The 20,040-nt window shown below is 37.7% G+C and overlaps 1 protein-coding gene across 4 annotated transcripts in view; it reads right to left on the reverse strand.

Annotated features, from left to right (window-relative positions):
• Nucleotides 1-206: 206 nt before the first annotated feature.
• HS2ST1 (heparan sulfate 2-O-sulfotransferase 1) overlaps nt 207-20,040 on the reverse strand; it is a 171,514-nt gene continuing 151,680 nt past the window's right edge. For 3 of the 4 annotated variants that reach the window (XM_025872125.2, XM_073896377.1, XM_073896376.1), the window contains 4 exons: nt 15,697-15,835; nt 4,455-4,552; nt 2,478-2,635; nt 207-1,525 (listed from right to left, as the gene is read on the reverse strand). In XM_025872125.2, coding sequence (XP_025727910.1) covers nt 1,296-1,525; nt 2,478-2,635; nt 4,455-4,552; nt 15,697-15,835 — 625 coding nt within the window. In that variant the 3' untranslated portion in view covers nt 207-1,295. The remainder of the gene's footprint in view (nt 1,526-2,477; nt 2,636-4,454; nt 4,553-15,696; nt 15,836-20,040) is intronic. The other variant, XM_025872126.2, reaches the window with a different exon arrangement.

The raw sequence follows: 20,040 nt of genomic DNA on the forward strand, positions 1-20,040 counted from the left end.
AGGTTAAGTGACTTGCCCAAGACCACACAGCTGGTCAGTGGCAGAGCCAGGACCAGAAATCAAACTTTGACTCCTTGGCCGGTACTCTTTCCACTCTAATTACTGCCCCCAATTATGAATAATGTTCTGTGTATCAAAATTGAAAGGTTACTGAAGTTCATTTCAGTGATGTTTAACAGTAAAGTTAATTGAGAACTACAAGAACAGTAGGTCTGATGATTTTACTTGAATAATAAAACTGGTGCAAAACCACTTTTACCTAATTACTTATAACCTTTTGGTCCAAATACATAAAATATGCAATATTTACAGCAATTTCCTTTCTTTTTTTGTAAATGCAATGCTTTAAAACACATTATAAAGCACCTTAGTAAAAATAGTCTACAAGTAAAAGTACAGAAGAAGTAGGAAAATCCTACCCATACCACAGCTCACTAATGGAGTTATAATATGGAATCACCAATATGTCTGTATACTGCTCTACAAATAACCCATGGAGGAACAAATACTAAACTTACTTTTTTGATATTAATGTGTGGAAGCCTTAACTAAAACTCCTGACAATGTCAACATTCTTTGAAGTGTCTCCCCAGTCTTAGATACTGGGGAGACGGGAATAAGAAATACTGCTTTGACTCTTTTAAAATTGGTTTTTAACACTAATGATCAGTTTTTTTTTTTTAAGAATATTAAAACGACCTACATAAATGTGGGCAATTCCAACTACAGCAGAAACATTCTTAGCAAATAGGATCAAACATTCCAATATAATTCATGAGACATGACTCACAGAGACAAAACACACACTGCCAAACAGTTAATAACACTATTCAGTAGAGGTGTATAACCCAAACCTCCAGGCGAGGGCGGAAGTAGCAAATGGATTCATCTTCATTCATGGTTAGCTGGAAAAAAAATGCTTTGTCAAAAAGACAGTATCAGAACTTGTGTTTGAAATTGTATTTAGCCTCCAATTAGACCCGCTATGTATTTATTTTAGGTGATGTGTAGGCTTTTTCCAAGCAGGAGATTATAACTCCCACCAAAATTTAACCAGGAAAAAAGGAAAAAAAAGGAAGAAGAAGAAAAAAGAAAAAGAAAAAAAGGCCAAAACTGAAACCTCTTAGGCCACTGAAACTTACCAGCCAGCATCTACCTCCTCGGTGTTACTGTTCCCTAACTTGGCTCAATACACACAGTCTTACACACCAATCAGCAACCTGACTTGGGCTGAGAACAAAGGTGAAGACAGGGTCAAAGTTTTAGTTCAAGAACCTAAGAGTCACACCTTGTACTCAGTTCGATTTAGGGTAAATCTTTTCATAGAAAAAGTTTTGTGCGAGGATGTAGAGGTCTCCGTCTTTTTCCCGTACAGCGTGGGCTCTGATGAACTGGAACTGCTCCAGAGCAAATTCATAGAACTCATTCTCCATTTTCCAAATGTCAGATTGCTGCAGTTTTGCAATGGTTTGTTTAGTTGGGAGTTTCTTCTCGGTGGTTTTCCTAAGATGAGATTTCTTTCCTACTTACGAAGGAAAAAAAGAAAAGGTGAATAATTCTGAGAACACACAAAAGAGCGATGCTTCTTTACGTGGAGAAATGGATTAAGTTAATGTGGCACTTTGAAGGACAGTAACATAACTGTTTTGCATTAATATCATTCAGGCGAAACTGGTGCCCTAATCATAGTAAAACTGTGATTTATTCCTTTACAATGTAAATCCTGAACCTGTTAAAGACTGAATGAGATGTCAAATAAGAAAAGTAAGGATCACCACTCAGTAAAGTGTAGGCTATTGCCTTACATGCTGTTCCAATCTCAAACGCTTGGTGCTCTAACTAGTTTATTTTTTAAATATGATAAAATACCTATTTTCAAACCTAATACTACATTCTCTACATGTGAGAAGCTAGGGTATATGCATACTCTAGGAAGAGTCACTATATTGTGTCTTACCAAAGAATAGGGGGGAAATCCGCATTAGATTGGACCAGAGCCCTGTCACTCAGCTATGTCATACAGTCGAGGCCCCTGAAGCACACTTTACCATGACAGACACAGCACGTGCTGATTATCATGGCCGGGACTCAGTCTCACCGTCCCACCCCCTACTCCAAACAGCATTAGGCAGGTCTCAGGTGCAATACGGTCATAATGTTTGGTGTCTGGCATTAGTTAATAATACACATTTCTAATGAAGGCTGGTTCTGCAGATCGTATCTTTCCACTATTCCTACAATGCCTTCTAATTATCATCTAATGCATGTTTATTTGCTCAAAAAATACTGAACGAACACCAGCTGTGTGCCAGGCACTGTTTTGTATTGAAAATGCTAAGAAGAAACAGGCAATATACCCGCCTTTCTGGAGTTATATCTTGTGCTTTACTCAAAAAACGTCAAATCACACATATTTTTCAAGTTGCAAACAAACAAAGTTAAGGACAGCTTTAAAAAGAAACCCGTCCTTTATATACCTGTCCGGTAGAGTTCTGTAGCGCCCCTGAAGAACCGGGGCAAAGCCGCCTCCAACAACATGATAAAATCTTCAAGCTCTTCAGTAACTCCCACCAGAAAGTATTCATTAATTAGGTTATACTTGGCTTGATCCATAGCCCACCTGCTTCCCACATTCCTAAAACCAAAGAAAAGGAATTAAAAACCTGGCTGTGAAATCTGCTAAGTATTTTTGATGCCTCTGACACTATATATTATGGAGAAAATAAACACGTGTCCATCCAAAGACCTAATGCCCTTTTATTAATGTCTTCGGTGGGGGTGGGGGGGGAGTAAATTACTTGATTTCGAAGGTCCCTCCCAGTTCAACGAATCTATGAAATATACTAAAGAAGTTCAATTAAAATCTCCTCACTAAAGTCCAAAAGAGCAATACCCTTTTATTGCTCTAAGGTGTGGGTTGGCAAACTTTTTCTGTAAAGTGCCAGAGAGCAAATATCTTTGGCTTTGCAGGCCACATGTTCTTGGTTACAAATACTTAACTTTGATCTTGCAGCATGAAAACAGTCATAGACAATAATAAATGGAGATGGCTGTGTTCCAATAAAACTTTATTTATAAAAACAGGTGATGGGCCAAATTTGGTCTCCAGGTTGTAATTTGCCAATCCCCATTCTAAGGATATGATTAAAAATTGAGATGATGTTCTTCCTTTGTTTCCAGTTCTTCTTATGCTGTTATTATGCTTTGGTATAATCTATTGAGTAGGACCCTTAAGGTTCACAGTGATCCTGGGGCACCTGGGTGGCTCAGTCGTTAAGCGTCTGCCTTCAGCTCAGGTCATGATACCAGGGTCCTGGGATCAGGTCCCACATTGGGCTCCCTGCTCAGTGGGAAGTGTGCTTCTCCCTCTCCCACTCCCCCTGCCTATGTTCCCTCTCTCGCGGTCTCTCTGTCAAAAAATTTAAAAAAAGTCTTTAAAAAAAGAAAAAAAGGTTCACAGTGATCCAAATAACATGTCTCACATAATGAGAAAAAGAATGAAGGCATTCCTTGCACTTCTCATCATGGTTTTAAGGAAGACACTAACTTTGAATGAGTTCCTGTTTCCACTCTACCTATTAAAGCAATTAGAACAAATAAATATGTATAAAAATGTACCTTTTTAAGAGTTTTTTATTGTTATGTTAATCACCATATATTACATCATTAGTTTTTGAAAATGTACCATTTTTTTAAAGAACTGAAAACTCTGCACATTCTGAGGAAATAAACTCTTTATTAAAGATAAAATATCTTTATTTTCCACCCCACATTTATTAGCAGACTAAACTGCAACCATAACCTTGGCTTCTCTCAAAGTAAAAAAATCAGTTAACAGTAAAACCAGGTGAATAATTTACCCACTAAGCCTTTTCTTGATCTAAACTGAATGGCTAAAACAATAAGCTTGGGAGAAAATGAGGTTAATGAAATGATCCCTGGCCTCTAATTAAGAGCTCTGCTGGAATATATCAAAACATGTTAACACCAAAACTAAAAACCTATGGGGCGCCTGGGTGGCTCACTTGGTTAAGCATCTGCTTTCGGCTCAGGTCATGATCTTGGGGTCCTGGGATCGAGTCCCGCATCGGGATCCCTGCTCAGTGGGAAGTCTGCTTCTCCCTCTGCCTCTGCCCCCCTCCCTGCTTGTACTCTTGCTCACGCTCTCTCTCAAATAATAAAATAAAATAAAAAAAACAAAAAATGAAAAAAAAAACCCAAATTAAAAACCAGCATTGAGAAAACATTGCAAGGATATGATGTATGAAGAATCTTTTCAATGCACTTAAAGGTACCTATAAAACTAGATATTACTTAATTACATGTTATTTTTAGCCTGGTCTTTCACTAACTTCCCTATAGCTAGCCCTTGACTACTATGTTCACACTTGGGAAAAACAGATTATAGAGATAATAAAGAAGACTGTCAACTTGATCTAACTTTATGTCCCTACCAGCATTCGGAGCTGTGGCCACAGAAGAATGGGATTTGAAGCCAGAGCTTCTCCGGAGCACAGTCTGAGCCGCCCTCGGCTACACATTCATCAAAGGTCTGGAACAGACACAAAGCAGCACATGTGAGCCATAAATGCAGGTCTCACCTACCAAACACCTTAAGAGGGAAGTTATTAAATACACGCCCAGCAGCGGGTGGGATGAGCTAGTGAATTAAAGAGATAGGTGGGTTACGAAAACATACTTGAGATATTAGGGAAAGTTAAAGGATTTTTTCCCCATCTTTGTTTAATGCTGATGTGTATAGGAGGTTTTTTTGTTTGTTTTCTTAACTGATGAAATATACCCTCCCCCACTCAGATAATAATTTGTTCTTGAGAGTAAGTACTGGTTTATGTTGAATTTGTGTATCTGTACTTTCTAGCCCCCTTACAAAGGAAATTAAATAAAAACAAGGCTAAAGATACTCTATGTGAAATAATCATTTGAAAAGAGTTATAAAGGAGGACTACACTTAAGTCTTCTCTCGATAAAACAAACAAAAACTCATTGTACAAAGCAGATACTGATGACTTGTGTGCCCTCCTGTCCAGGGCATCGGACTGAATTAATTAAAAGGGAAAAAGACAGGTTACGAATCTAAAATTAATCAGCTTCACTTCCTCGAATACTTACTGTCTGTCACAGGCATTTTAACAGTAGGCACTACCTGTTTGAAATGATACTGAGATCCCAGAGAACAAACTTGGGAGCTCTGGTTGTCAGAGTGAGACATCTACAAATGCCACCTGTTGTTTCTGAGAAGAGAAAGTGTGAAAGAACAGAAAGAGCACGAGAGCTGAGTCAAGGCTCTTAGGTTTCTGGAACCAGGTTTGACCTTATTGTAAGTCTTTAAGGACTCCAAACCTCAGTTTCTAACCTATACAATTAGATAAACTCAAAGGGCCCCTTTAACCAAAAATCTATGAGAATAGAGCCCAAAAATCCTTACACCTGGTGTTGGGTAGAGCTAGAGTGGAATGATTCTCTTTATTCTGGCAACATTCAAAAGACAACAGCAGACCACACACAGCCCAGAATTTACCCATTCCTTTCATAGATGACCTTCTCCATGACACAGCAAAAAGTCTATGACTTGGGTTGAATCCTGAACCCAGAAAACTTAAGTTTTGTGTTTGTTTCCTTACCTAAAAAAGGAGGACATGATCTTACTTTGAGGAAGAAATAAAATCAAGGATGTGAGAAAATCTACCACAGTGACTGTCCATTGTAGGCATTTGATAAAGGGAATGTGACTATGTCTGTGCCTGTCTCTCTCCCCACCCTACCTCCCTAATAGTCAAATACAATGTTTTGTTGGTTCTTGTTCTCCTTGACCTCCACAGCATTTGACCACCTCTCCTTTCTGAAAATCTCTCGGTCTCTCTGCCCCAATAGATCCTTGTCTATTTCTTTGACAACAGATCCTTATCTGTTTCTTTGTCCTTTCCGGCTTTGTTGGTGCCCTGTGCCTTTCTGAATGTACTATCATTATCTTCTTTGAAGGCATGTTTTGGTCCTTCCACCAGGTATGGAAATTCATCTCCGTGATCTTCTCTTTGCCCACTGCCTTCCTTAGCTTATTCACACTTCCTACTTCCTTGGCCTCGTTTATAACTTCTAGGCAAAAGACTTCTAAATCTGTACCTCCAGATCCATCACTTCTCATCTTCTAATACCAGGTGCGTGTTCATTTTAATTTCCAATATTACCTCATGCTCAATACTTCTGGCAAAAGGATTACGTTGCCCATGTAATTCAGACTGAAGATCTCAGAATATTTACGAAGCTTTCTTCTCCCTCACCTAACATCGTTGAGGTAATGTCTTTCCAATCCATCTTTTCTTTTGTCAATCTTGCTTCTACCACAGGGTCCCCCACAATGCCATGTCTCCATTCTTACAATTACTTTCTAATGGGTTCCCTTCCCTCCTTCCTTCAATTCCTTCAACCTGCTCTGTACAGTTACCAGATTAGTCTAAGGAGTCACTTCTAACATCCTCTACTCAGAAACCTTCAGTGGTTTCCAATGTCTCAACAACAACAAAAAAATCCAAACTTTTTATCCTGGCTTTAAGAAATGCTTCATACTCTGACCTCAAAATGCTAGTCTAGCCTTATCTCTTTGTGTAACTTCCATGTTTACCAGATTAGCCTGTTTTGTAATTTCTCAAGCATGTGATATGTACCTTAAATCTATATACCTTTGCTGATTTCTCTAAAAGTGCCTTCCTTTTACCAATCTTGTTTACATGAAGACTATCTTTCCAATGATTCTGGCCCAAAGTTACTCTTACTTTCTTTGGACTCGTATAAATTAACTGTATAATGCCTGGTAATAGCCAGCTTTTAGGATCCAGGTATGTATATCTATATATACATCTTTATCTGAAGAACTTGCTTCATATACTTTTTTTTTTAATGTGTATTATGTTCTCTCTCAACTACAATGGAAACTTCTTTGAGGGATCATGCAGTATGCATTTGTGTCCTCCACAGCGCACAATCTATTACCATACAAACTGTCTGCACAATTGGTAGTGGAAATAACTGGAAAGACTGCATTTCAGGGATTTACATAAATTTTAAAGGCACAGTTCTAGTTAAGATGAAGATAGGGGCAGGAACATTTTTTCATGAAGCATTTTCAGTCCTTAGAGTTCTCTCAAATTCTCTTAGGATCTCTCTGTAGCTAGCTAGATACATACACAAATTATACACATACACACACACGTAAAGTAAAAACACCTCAGTTTACTCTTAAGACTCAATAAACCCCATGTCAGTGGCCATAACATTATTTCTGAATTTTACGAGATGGTCTGACTTAGATGTGCTGGCCTAAGTCACTTTCTAAAAAGTAGTTTTATCATTTATGCCAACTTGCAGCTCATAAAAATAAAACAACCAATGTATGTATCTATCTCTACCATGTTCCAATTTCCAAGAAATCTTTGGCTCAATGATCTGGGTGATGATATATTAGAAGGTTTCTGATTCCATGCCTATCCAATTTAAAAAAGATCCTAGATCATAGTAGTGCCTCTGAAGCTCAGAAGTGCTCTGCTTCTTTACCCCTCTATCTGATTAGAGTCCCGATAGAAAATAAATGAATTATTAAGGTGATTGTGGGTGAACACACAATCTCTGCTACCATTTTGTGTGTGTAAGATTCAAAGACACTGAAAAGATTCTGCTTATATATAAGAAACTAGGATATTAAAATGCTGCAATATTAAAAATTTCCATAGTTACTCAACTTTGGGAATTTAAATATCCACTACTGGAATAAAAACTGATTAATGAATAAGCATGCATTAAATTCTCTAGTTAGCCAACTCCTAATTCCTGTGCTCTTGAAGTATTTTAGTATTTCAAATAAAAGAATGTGTAGATAATCTTCAAGTCTTTTTCTGGCCAGTAGTTTCAAATCTGCTAGCCCACTCTGGCAGTCTCTAAAATTCACTCTTCCATTCTTCCAGAGTCATAGAGTTTTAGCCTCTCTTGCAGTTAGGTATAGCCATGTGACCAAGTTCTTGTCAGCAGACTAAAGGCAGAAGTGATATGAGCAGGTTCTGGGTCACTTGGTTAAAAGGAAATTGCTTGCCCTCCACTTCCTTCCTTTCCAACAGGCTGGAAGGCAGAAGTAGTGGTGACCCAAATTCAACAAGCACATAAGGACAACCTCCTAAAGAACAGCAGAATAACAATATGGAAGGAAACTAGGTCCCTGAATGTGTGGAGCAATGTGCGGAGCAAAGTTGCTCTAAGAGTCTGGACCCCTCACTTTTAGGCTTTTAAGTATGATAAAAATAATCATATTTAGGGGTGCCTGGGTGGCTCAGTAGGTTAAGCCTCTGACTTCAGTTCAGGTCATGATCTCAGGGTTCTGGGATGGAGCGCCATGTGGAGCTCTGTGTCCCTCATGTTCCAAGCTCAGCGGGAAGTCTACTTCTCCCTCTCCCTCTCCTTCTGCCCCTTTCTCCCCGCTCATGCTCTCTCTCTCTCTCTCTCTCTCTCAAATAAATAAATAAAATCTTAAAAAAAAATCTTATTTAAATTATTTGGGCTTCTTTTAGAAGCTTAGCATCTACTTTAATTCACCTAACAAATATTTTATTAGGCAATACAAAAGTAGAAAAATAGATTGGGTTTTGCTTCCTTTATCATTTGGGGGAGATGTTTTGCTCCTATCAACTAAAAGAAACAATCCAAATTGCTCAGTGGCCAGTAGCAAGGAAGACATGGAGAAAACAACAGACCATGAAAAATAAAAAACTGGTGAACATACACAAGTGTGCCAGATCTTAGCATAACAGAAATTCTCTCATTTCTATATAAATATTTGATGAATAAAGTAAACCAAGTATTTCCTAATGAGAGAAGCTAAATTAAGATAACTCAATATCATCTTTACCACATACACCTTGATTATTCAGTCCACTAAGATTTTAATCAAGATGCGGCACTGACTCCCCAACAGTGACATCAGCACTTGCGCTTCTGTACCCATAACACTGAAGACTGTCACTCAAATGCATGGTCATCAAAATTTTCCTGCCGATTTGCTAACTTCTATTAGCCTTCTCCTACACATTTTGGTCGTATTTCAGAAATAGGATTTTCTATACATAAATATTTTTCTCTTCTAAAATATGAAGTCCTTCAAATAAAAGGCAAAAACAAATAAAAACACCCCAGACTCTCTTCCTCTCCTACAAAACCCAGTTCAGTACACCACAGAAACAAAAAATTATCAACAGGGGCACCTGGGTGGCTCAGTCGTTAGGCGTATGCCTTTGGCTCAGGTCATGATCCCAGGGTCCTGGGATCAAGCCCCACATCAGGCTCCCTGTTCAGCGGGAAGCCTGCTTCTCCCTCTCCCATTCCCCCTGCTTGTGTTCCCTCTCTCGCTGTGTCTCTGTCAAATAAATAAAAAATAAAATCTTAAAAAAAAATTATGAACAGTTTTTTCACTTAAAAACCATCTATGTTTAGAAAGAACAATTCATTGTGAGCAAGATACAGATGTTTTTAAAAAGCATGAAATATTAGAATATTCTTTAGATTATTTAGATTATTAGTTAGATATTTAACTCCTAAAACTGAAGTTTAAAAGAAGTAATCAAAATGTGATACTTGATATTGATGGCAATTATATTTACATTCAAATCCTTTTCTGCAAAGGATCTTGCTTCACACTTTATACAGAAAACTGAAGCTAAGAGTAAGCTCCCAGGATTTCCTGCTTAGACAAAAGCTTATCTGCATCTCTAGCCCCCTGCTGCCCTCATCTTTAAAGAGGTATTTCCTTCTCCTATCTTTGAATACCATCCTCACCCCCTTCTGAGACCCTGCTCCATCAATTTTTCTCTAGTCTCTTGTATCAGCCATCACCCCTGCTCTCTTTAGATATATAATATGCCCAAGTGTCTATCATCTTAAAGAAACATTTCCTGATGTTTTTTGTTCGTTCTAAAGCCAAACCTCTATCTCAAGAGTGGTCTTTTCTCTGAGTCTTAACTTCATTTCTCAGTTACTCCTCGACCCTTTGGATTCTACTTATATTACTTTTTCAAACATCCCTAATGACCTCCCCAGTGACAAATCTAAGGGACAATTTTAAATCCTCAATTCGCTAACTCCTTTGCAGCTGAAATTATTTTCCATCTATTTAGACTCGTCAGGTTTGTCTTCTGATTCTCTGACCTCAGGCTCCTTGCCATGCTCCTCTTTCTCTGCCTACTCCTTAAATGCTAGCACGCCCCAGAGCTACATACTGGCTCCCCTTCTTTTTCTTCTTCCTTTTTCATTTGGTCCTCTTTTCACATTCTAGGTCTTCCAAGTGCAATTTCATTCAATCCCTTGTTTCATCTCCCACCTAATGTTGATGACTCCCAAATCTGTAATTTAGTTCAGACCTATTTCTTGAGATACAAATATAATTTCTAGTGCATACCTCCACTTACCTATACATGATTAAAAAATAATATCTAATCTGAACTCAACATCTTTCTTCAACTCCATGATAACTAACTCTTCTGTTTTCTCTCTTTTGATGAAAGGAAACACCTATGGTCCCATCAGAAACCTGGGAAGAAGACAAGTCAAGGCTGACTCTGGGTTGTGCACTTTTTACTGAGATAGAGAATACTGGTCTATATGAAGCTTTCAAATAAATATGAGCTGTAAAGAATTATATTGTTTTCCTGTGATGCTTTTTACATATAAAATACTACCTATGCAAACAGTATTTTTTTGACATGCCTTTGTGAGACAGAATTGTAAAATTCACCAGTGTCAGGGGATTGTGAATTGCTAAGAAATATGGAGGCAGTATTTTTTAAGTTAATGACAGAATCAGGTAGCAGTAAGTATGAATTTCTTCTAACCTCATTACTACCTTGTATAAACTAATACATATTTTTAGGTAGAATATTCTAAATTCACTATAATACTTAGAGCTGTCAATAAGTCTAGTTAATTTAGAGTAAGAAATAAAAAGAATACAAATTGGGGTAGGAATTATAATCCCTGGGACCGATGAGTCCTTCTTAACAAACATAAACTGATTCTCTTTTAGATTGTTATTTAGAGCATGTAACTATTTACTCTTTCTGGATATATGAACCCCCCTGGGTGTTCCACTAACAAAACAACAGTTAATAAATAATTTTTAATAATCTATAGGGCAGTTCAAAGCCAAAATATTTATTTATAATATTTAGAAAATGTGAGTGATGAGAATTATAGGCGCAGTTAGTATTACTTAGAAGCCGTAAGAAGCCCTACGCTGAAAGGACTGAGAGACAAACTATGGTTATTCAAACTTGGGTATGTGGTTGATACTTTCTCAAAATGAACAAAGTGTACCTGCCTCTTGGCAGAAAACAGTGACAGTGTTAGTAGCCCAGTGGTTCCCAAATGGAGCTGTTTTGACCCAGCAGGTGACATCTGGCAATGTCTACAGACATTTTTGGTTCTCACAACTGGAGGGTGTGGGGGAGTGCTACTAGTTAGGGGTCAGAGATACTGGTTAACATCTTATGTGTATAGGCAGCCCCTCAGGACAAGGAGTTCTCTCGCCAAAACAACAACAGTGTTGAGGCTAAGAAATCCTGTGGCAGCCAGTGACAAAAGTTAAGCTTTCAAGCAAAAAAATAAAATTTTGGAAAACCCAATCTGCCACCATAAGTGTGACAGTTTCCCAATACTTAAAAGACTTCTCTGATGAGATCAGTGGTGATATTAATGAATGTGAATTTCTGATACTGTATAATAAAATATGTCAACATTTGGATGGTCCACATATAATTTAGTGTATGAATATGTTTCCAGTGACCAATGCATGAGGTTATACAATTATGCTCAGTTAAAAAATCCATTCAAGGTGTAAAATATATCAATGGATTTTAATATAGCAGAGCATAAAAAGTTCACTGCTGTTGTTTCAGATTCCATACTTCAACAACTTTAAAAAACTACTACTTGTCAAGTTTTAGTGTAATATTAAAGAAAAACATCCACAATCTTCTCAAAGGCTCTTAAAATCCTCCCTTTTCCAATTACGTATCTGTGTAAACCTGGATTTTCTTTATACACCTCAACCAAAAGAACATATTCAACAGATGGATTCAACAGCAGATATGAAAATCCAACTCTCTATATTAAGCCAGATATTTAAAACAATGCAAAAATGTAAAACACATCTCTTTATACTTTTTGGTTATTTGCATTAAAAATGGTTATTTGCATTAAATTATATTATTTATGTTACCATATGATGGGTTTCCTGTTATTTTTAAATTAATATTTTTAAAATTTCCCTGTAAATTGGTATAGTTATTGATATTGATAAATATCACACAAACAAAAGCTCTTTGGGGGTCCTCAATAACTTAAGAGTAAACGGAGTTCTAAGACTATAAAGTTTGAGAATCACTGATTTCTCTATATAGTTCTTTAATGCTGACCTCTGTATTATTTAATATCCCTATTTTCTAGGTTCTGGGCAGAGATTATACTAAATAAACCTCCAGTTACAAATACAAAGAACAGAGTGTATGAAATCTCCCAATCTTTTGTTCCTTACAAGATCAACTGAAAGCTATCATAGGTAACACATGCCTGAAATGTGTTATGAAATTACTGTTTGAAAGTGTAAGGAGGAAGCAGTTTAGATTATGAGGTACTGCAGTTTAAAACACAATAGTTGCCATGAGTGCTGAACTGAATATTACCTAACAGGCTTCCAAGTATTACCTGATGTGTAAACAATATACATTTAAAGGAAAGGAGGAAGAAGTGTTGGAGTGAATTTAGAAATAACTATCAACAAATTCTGAAGTACTAGGTCACAAAAGAGTTATATTATTAGATTTTATAAATGTCGTAGAATCACCATTTATTTAATATACAATTTCAATGGAAATGAAGCCAATGCAAGGTATTTCCAACCTTTGCCAGGTATTTCCTACGTCATCATAGCCACCTTTTAATCACCCTTATCTTCAAATACCCTGCCATTTTAAAAAAATGTTATATGCCATGCAGTTATCAACTCTATAGATATGAGTTTATTAATGAATGAAAGCTCTTCTGAGTTAAAGGTATGAAGTTATTTGCAACAAAACAATATTACTTAATTAGGTCCCAGAGTGTTGCCAACACTTGTGTCATGAGAAACAAGCCAAATTATTAAAAATGTGTAAGTTTCAATATGTTTCAAGACTAAAGGGTCCATTTTGCCTATCATAAAGCAAAATAATTGTTCACTTTAATAAAGCATTTGCAGATGGCCCTGTCTTCCTGAGAATTAAGGTAATACAAAAGTATTTTTCTGATGTTACTAATGTTATATCTAAATAAACGGGCGTAGTAATATGTATTTTATAATGACATAAAAAGACAAAACCAAAAACAAACCAAGCACTATCATTATCAGGGTGAAGAATGGTTAAGTCTCCAGGCTTGGAGAGTATATCTACCTAAATCTTTCAAATATGAAAGGAAAATAATGTTAAAATATCTGCCTGAATTTTTCTGTGAGTACTGAAAATGTAATTTGGGAACATCTCTCATATACAAATGTTGGGTAGCAGGTTGCATTCCCTCCCTCCTTTTTAAAGGGACTAGAGGGCTTAGGAGGGTGAGCTCTGGAATTAGAGTGCTTGTGTTTAAATTCCAGCTCTACCACTTACTGGTAGTATAACACTGGGCAAGGTACTTAACCTTTCTGCGCCTCAATTCCCGTATCTGAAAATAGAGACAAGAACAGCAGCTACCCTACAGAACCGCTGCACAGGCTACCTGAAAAAATACATACATACATACATACGTACATACATAGACAGACAGATATATACACACACATATATATATAACTTAAAACAGTACTTAATACACAATAAGCACTCAATAGATGTGAACTATTAGTGTTATATTAAGTATTATTACCTAATTCCCCAAACTACACAGGGCAGCAACCACTAAACCATGGTATCCAGGGCTGACAGTGACAGATGGTGCATGTAGGAACCGATGTGACTGCAAATCTTTTCCTTATCCACATTAATATTCTTTTGGTCAAAGGTGGGAGATGGATATTAACATTTACTGAGTAAAAACAGTGTAAATGAGAGGGCTAAAATTAAAAAAAAAAAAAGGAAGGAAGGAAGGAAGAAAGGAAGAAAAGAAGGGAAGGAAGGAAGGGAGGGAGGAAAGGAGGAAGAAGTGTTGGAGTGAATTCAGAAATAACTATCAACAAATTCTGAAGTACTAGGTCACAAAAGAGTTATATTACTAGATTTTATAAAATGTTGTAGAATCACCATAATATCCTAAGTATATATATATTTTAGAAGATTTACTAATACTAAGAGATCAGTGGACACTTGGAAAAAAAAAAGGTCTGGTCAGTTATCTGTGTTTGGATCAGTACCTTCTGCCTAAAGCTTTGAGACTAAGGAAAGAGACAGTAATTTCTAGAAAAGAGAAAAAAGTAAATAAAACAAAAAAAAAAATCACCTCCTCATGTGACACAGAAGGCACATGTAACTTAAGTGAGAAATTAATTGTCTGATGTTAATTATTATATCAGGTACCTAGCATCATGATTACACAGCACTTTAGGCTCAAAAGGTGCAGAATTCACTCATTCAACTCATTTGCTAAGCACTTAACAGATGAATTAGGCAACTGTGCTAAACACTAGGGAAACAAGAAAGAATGAAATATAGCCCCTGCTTCAGGAAGTTCACAACCTTTTGGAGAAGACATATATGGAAACAAATAACTCAATTACCACAAATAAATGCTTAAAAAAAGGGGTTTAGATGGAGTGCTTTGGGAGCTTTAAAAGCAACATGACTAACTGCCTATGCGGCACTAGAAAAGACTTCATCGAAGAGCTAACATTTGAGCTAGACCTACAAAGTGGACAGTTTTCCAGAGTGAAGGAGAGACATTCTAAATATGGGGAACAACACACGTGCCAAAAGTATGAGGCAATAATTAAGTTTGGAGAAAGTAACACTTCACGTGGCTGAAGCACTGGGCACCTGAGGAAAAATAAGGCAGGAGAAGTTAAGTCTCAGATTACGTCAGATTGTGTCTCTTGTGCCTTGGGCAAACTTGTGAGCAATGGGGTCCCAGTAAAGGTGTCCCACCAGAAAAGTGACAAATCAGTTTGGTAGCTCAGAAAAATAACACCGGTGCTACTCTAGAGGATGCACTTAAATAGAAGACAACCCAAATCTGAACCTGCTAATAAGTAAGAACTGTTATTAGTCTCATCTTGTCTGAAAAAAAACAGCTGCTTTAGCAAAAAAGTGTTCCTAAACCGATGATCACAATTCAATATAAATTGCCACCATTGAGACTAAAAGAACCAAAGTACTTACACAAAACCTCATATGAATGAATAACTATAATGGTCTCAGAGAAAATTGTTAGGACTATAGTAAGAGAAACATTCAGCCCTGGAACTAAAGTAAAATATCTTTTTTAAATGACAAAAAATTATGCATACACCAAAATATCAACTATAAGTTTTACTTTTGCTTCTTTACACTTTTGGGTTCTTTTCAAAATTTCCACAGTAAGTAGTACATTTAGAATTAGTAAAAAAAATTTTAAAAGCACACTGTTCATTGCAGTTCATAAACAATTATCTTCATAAACATCTTAAAACTAAAATATTACCTTTTTGTCTCCTTGTTTTCGTCTTCTTAACCCTGGTCTATAATCATCTCCGAATCTCAGAAAGTAATAGTAAGATACTAGCCTCTCGATAGGATCCCTTATGACATTAATGTAAATTGGCTTCTTCTTCACACCAAATCTGAAGCAGAAGGAAACATAAAAGGTGAAATCTATATTTTTGTTCTGTTTTTGGGTGTCCTGAAATTCTAAGTTTGAGGTATAAATTCTATATGGAAAGAAGAACATGAGTTTATTTAAATAACATAGAATATGTGGAGATTAGGAAATAGTTTATGATTATGTTACAATACAGTAAAAAGGAAATAAGAATGTAAAAATTGCTGAAGATAAAGAAGAGAAGGGAAATTTGAATGAAAGACAATTTTAAATTTTACTGGCAAGAATTACATGAAGCATTTTAATTTCATGTAGCAATGATTTCTCATTTCTGGCTCACCAAACCAGACACGTTATCAATAGATACAGCGTTAAATCCACACAAGCGTGACCACTGGAGTCTACCTTCTGCTAGTGCTGATTTTATTTTTTTATTTTTTTTAAAGATTTTATTTATTTAGTTGAGAGAGAGAATGAGAGACAGAGAGAGAGCACATGAGATGGGGGGAGGGTCAGAGGGAGAAGCAGACTCGCTGCTGAGCAGGGAGCCCGATGTGGGACTCGATCGCAGGACTCCAGGATCATGACCTGAGCCGAAGGCAGTCGCCTAACCAACTGAGCCACCCAGGCGCCTGATTTTAAAGACAACAGTGAAAGACATTTAGTTTCCAGCACTGTTTCCTTGGGGAATGAGAAAGAGGGGAAGGATTAGAGGAGACAGAGAAGGCTTTTACTTTAGCAACACCTGCAGCCCCTAGAATCATCCAGCTGGCTCCTGTTCTAATATTCTCACTTGTCCCAGTCTTGGAACTTTTGTGTTACTTTCACCTCTACTTCCCTTTATTCTTCATTAATCCAGTTACCAAGTCCTTTTGATTTTTCTGCTGTTGGCTTCCCCACAGATCCAACCTGTCCTCGTCAGCCCTTCCTTTCCACCACCGCCCTCTCCCAGGGCCTCTTGCTTGCATCGCTGCAATAACCTCGTTGGTTTCCTTGCATCAGTGTCTCTCCTTCTCAATCTGTCTTCCAGACCAATTCCCAACTGATATCACTAAAACACCATTTATTAGATCATTCTTCTTAGGAGTCTGGAATAACTCTGCTGTTTATGTTGACATCAAACCCACACTCCTTTGCCTGGTTGCTGATGCCTGCTGGCCTGAGTCTCAGCTACCACCTTACTGACCTAACTTTATTTTTAACTGTCCTCAAAGAAGAAACTATCTGTTACAGTTTAGGCTCACCTCTTCTACCTCCCCCAGCGTATCACACTTATTCCTATTTCTCCTTATGTGCCTCTGTTCATTCTGTCTTCCTTCACTAGAACACCATTCTCATTTTTCTATTCTTTCTATTACATTAATGCGTTTTAAGAAAACTTTTTTGTGCACCCGATACATGCCAGCACTATTCTAATACTAGGAGTACAGTGGTGAGAAAAAAAAAAAAAGACAAAATTCCTTGTCCTGGTGGAGCCAACGTTCTATTTGGGGGAATATAAACCAGTAAGTAAATATGTGAGATGGTAAAAAGTACTAAGGAAAAAAATGATGCAGTGAAAGGGAATAGGGACTGCCAGAAGTGGGGAGAGTACAATTCAAAATAGGGGTTTCCTGGCAGGCCTCTGGAGGAAAATGTTCCAGGAAGATGAAACTCCAGGAGTATGAAGTCCCTGCCCCCCTGGCCCCCCAGCAGCTAAGTGCCAGGCATTTTCAGGGAACAGCAAGGAGATCAGCCTGGCTGGAGCAGAATCAGAAAGTGAGTAGAGAGAAGGGGGTGGGGTGGGGTGGAGGAAGTACAGATCATGTGGGCCCTACAGAGCTTTATAAGCATCAGGAGGGAAGCCTGAGTCATCAGAGAATTGTCACGATATGGGTTTAATGTACAAAAGGGTGACTATAGTTACCAACACTGTACTGTAAACCTGAAGTTGCTACAGAGAGTAGATTTTAAATGTTCTCACCATAAGGATACCAACAACAAGATGGTAACTGTGTGAGGTGAAGGATGTGTTAACAAACCTTATTGTGGTAAACACTTTACAATACATGTGTATCAAATCATCACACTGTACACCTTAAACTTACACATGTATATGTCAGTGTATCTCAATCAAGCAGGAAAGAAAAAACCCCACCACCAGCTGCTGTTTGGGAATACAATGCAGAGGGGCAATAAAGAAATCTTGTAAAGCCTAGGAAGGCTGGGGCACAACCTGCTGTCTGCTTTCATTAACACCTGCACCCAGGGGCTACTGCTCTCAGGCGATTCCACTCACTGCTTGTCCTACTAGTGTTTCTCTTGTAAGTCTTCTCTCCTCTGAACCATTATAAGCCACTTGAGAACAGGCACAGTACCGTACACTTCTTTTATATATTTCACAGGGCCTAGTAGACATAAATCCTTGCCCACTGATTAGTAATTTGAAAGATTAAAAAAAGATTATTAGCAATCTCTCCTAAAATAGGAATCACAATGAGAAAATGATAGACCTAAGCTTAGGTTGTGTGACTCTGATAAGAGACAGTGAAAGTTGCTTATTCTTTTAACCACTCTTGATATGTTTATTCATCTGTCCACAGAAATCTTCAATTTTAGCTCACAGCTTATAACTTAAATTTCCCTTCTTACTAAAATCTTTTTCCAAAGGCATTAAAAAGCATATACCTACACTAACCAATTCCACATTTCCCCGTTTCTTCTGCCCACTGCAATGTCTTACAATCAGAAGGCATTCTATAAGTGCTTTCTACTGAGTTCTTAAGCAAATTAGTGAAAAGAGACTATAGAAGAGAAAAAGCAAGGTGCCTGGATAACTCGATTCTTTCAGCCTCTGAATTACTGAAAATTAACTAACCAGGAAATTCCTAATTTACACATAGGTTGTATTCTATAAGAACCACTTTCTGTGTAAGAAGGGGTCAGCTGTTTTGACTTCTAGTTCTTTTCTCACCATTAAGTGACTCAAGGTCACTAAAATTCTGTGTACATACAGAAATACTGCAAACTACAGAGAACCCTCCTGTCAAACATTATCATAATATTAAAGTTGTGAGTTGGTTAATCAGAATTGGTATGCATTTTTTTCACTCAATTCATAAAACCAATAATGCAGTAAACAATTTTTTCACAAGCTTTTAAAAGAGGAAACAGTATCACTGCCAAATATATGGCACTGTCACATTAGGCATTACAGTAGAAGCTCCATGAGGGCAGGAACTGCTTCCCTCTTATTCATGGCTTTATCACTAGTGTTCAGTGTCAGACACACAGGTGTTGAATATTATAGAATTAGGTTGAACAGACTGCTGGGAAGTAACCACTTAGGAAGCCTTTCTGTGGGACAGTGTACTCAGTAGCGAGAAGAGTTGGTGGGGGGCATCAGAAATACACAGTTGAGGGGCGCCTGGGTGGCTCAGTTGGTACAGTTGGACTCTTGGTTTCAGCTTGGGTTGTGATCTCAGGGTTGTGAGATCAAGCCCCAAGTAAGGCTCCATGCTCAGTGTGGAGTCTGCTTCAGATTCTCTGTCTTCCTCTCCCTCTGTCCTTCTCACTCATGCTCTCTTTCTCTCTCTCAAATCAATCAATCTTTAAAAAGAAAAGAAAGAAAAAAGAAAAGAAGAGGAAAAGAAAGGAAAGGAAGAGAAGAGAAGAAGAGAAGAGAAGAGAAGAGAAGAGAAGAGAAGAGAAGAAAAAAGAAAAACACAGTTGCTACCTTAACTGAGAGAGCGGAGTCTTGTAATAGGAAACTACGAGGAGGGGAAAGCACGGGATGATGGGGCAATGACTCCAATCTTAAAACTATGGGATTCCCTGGGAACCCCCTTACCATCTCCATTATTAGCCAGTGACCACCCTAAGTCATTCTCTCGGGAGTTACCTCCTTCCCCTATCATATCCCACCACTGCTTCCTCTTTTTTCCTTCCCCCCAAGTCCCTAACATGTGGGACAGACAGCAATTCTTACCAAGTGGTACTGAAAAGGGGATATGGCACTCTACAAAATTCTTTTTGCTGTCTGGAAAATGACTTTCTAGGGCATGGCTTTGGGTGGCATTTACGTGTATGAAGTATGATTTTAATGAGATAACATGTATGAACTCATTCTGAAGATGGATAAGACTATTACTTATATGTTAGGTATGGTTACATAGACATGGAGGCAAGAGATTCTAACAGAAAACAGGCATGATAAAAATAGCATCTGGGCCATTCAGCTCAGCTGGT

The sequence above is a fragment of the Callorhinus ursinus genome, unplaced genomic scaffold (genome assembly GCF_003265705.2).
Source record: "Callorhinus ursinus isolate GAN/ISIS: 27379988/994484 unplaced genomic scaffold, GSC_fseal_2.0 scaffold9, whole genome shotgun sequence".
Classification (NCBI taxonomy): Eukaryota; Metazoa; Chordata; class Mammalia; order Carnivora; family Otariidae; genus Callorhinus; species Callorhinus ursinus.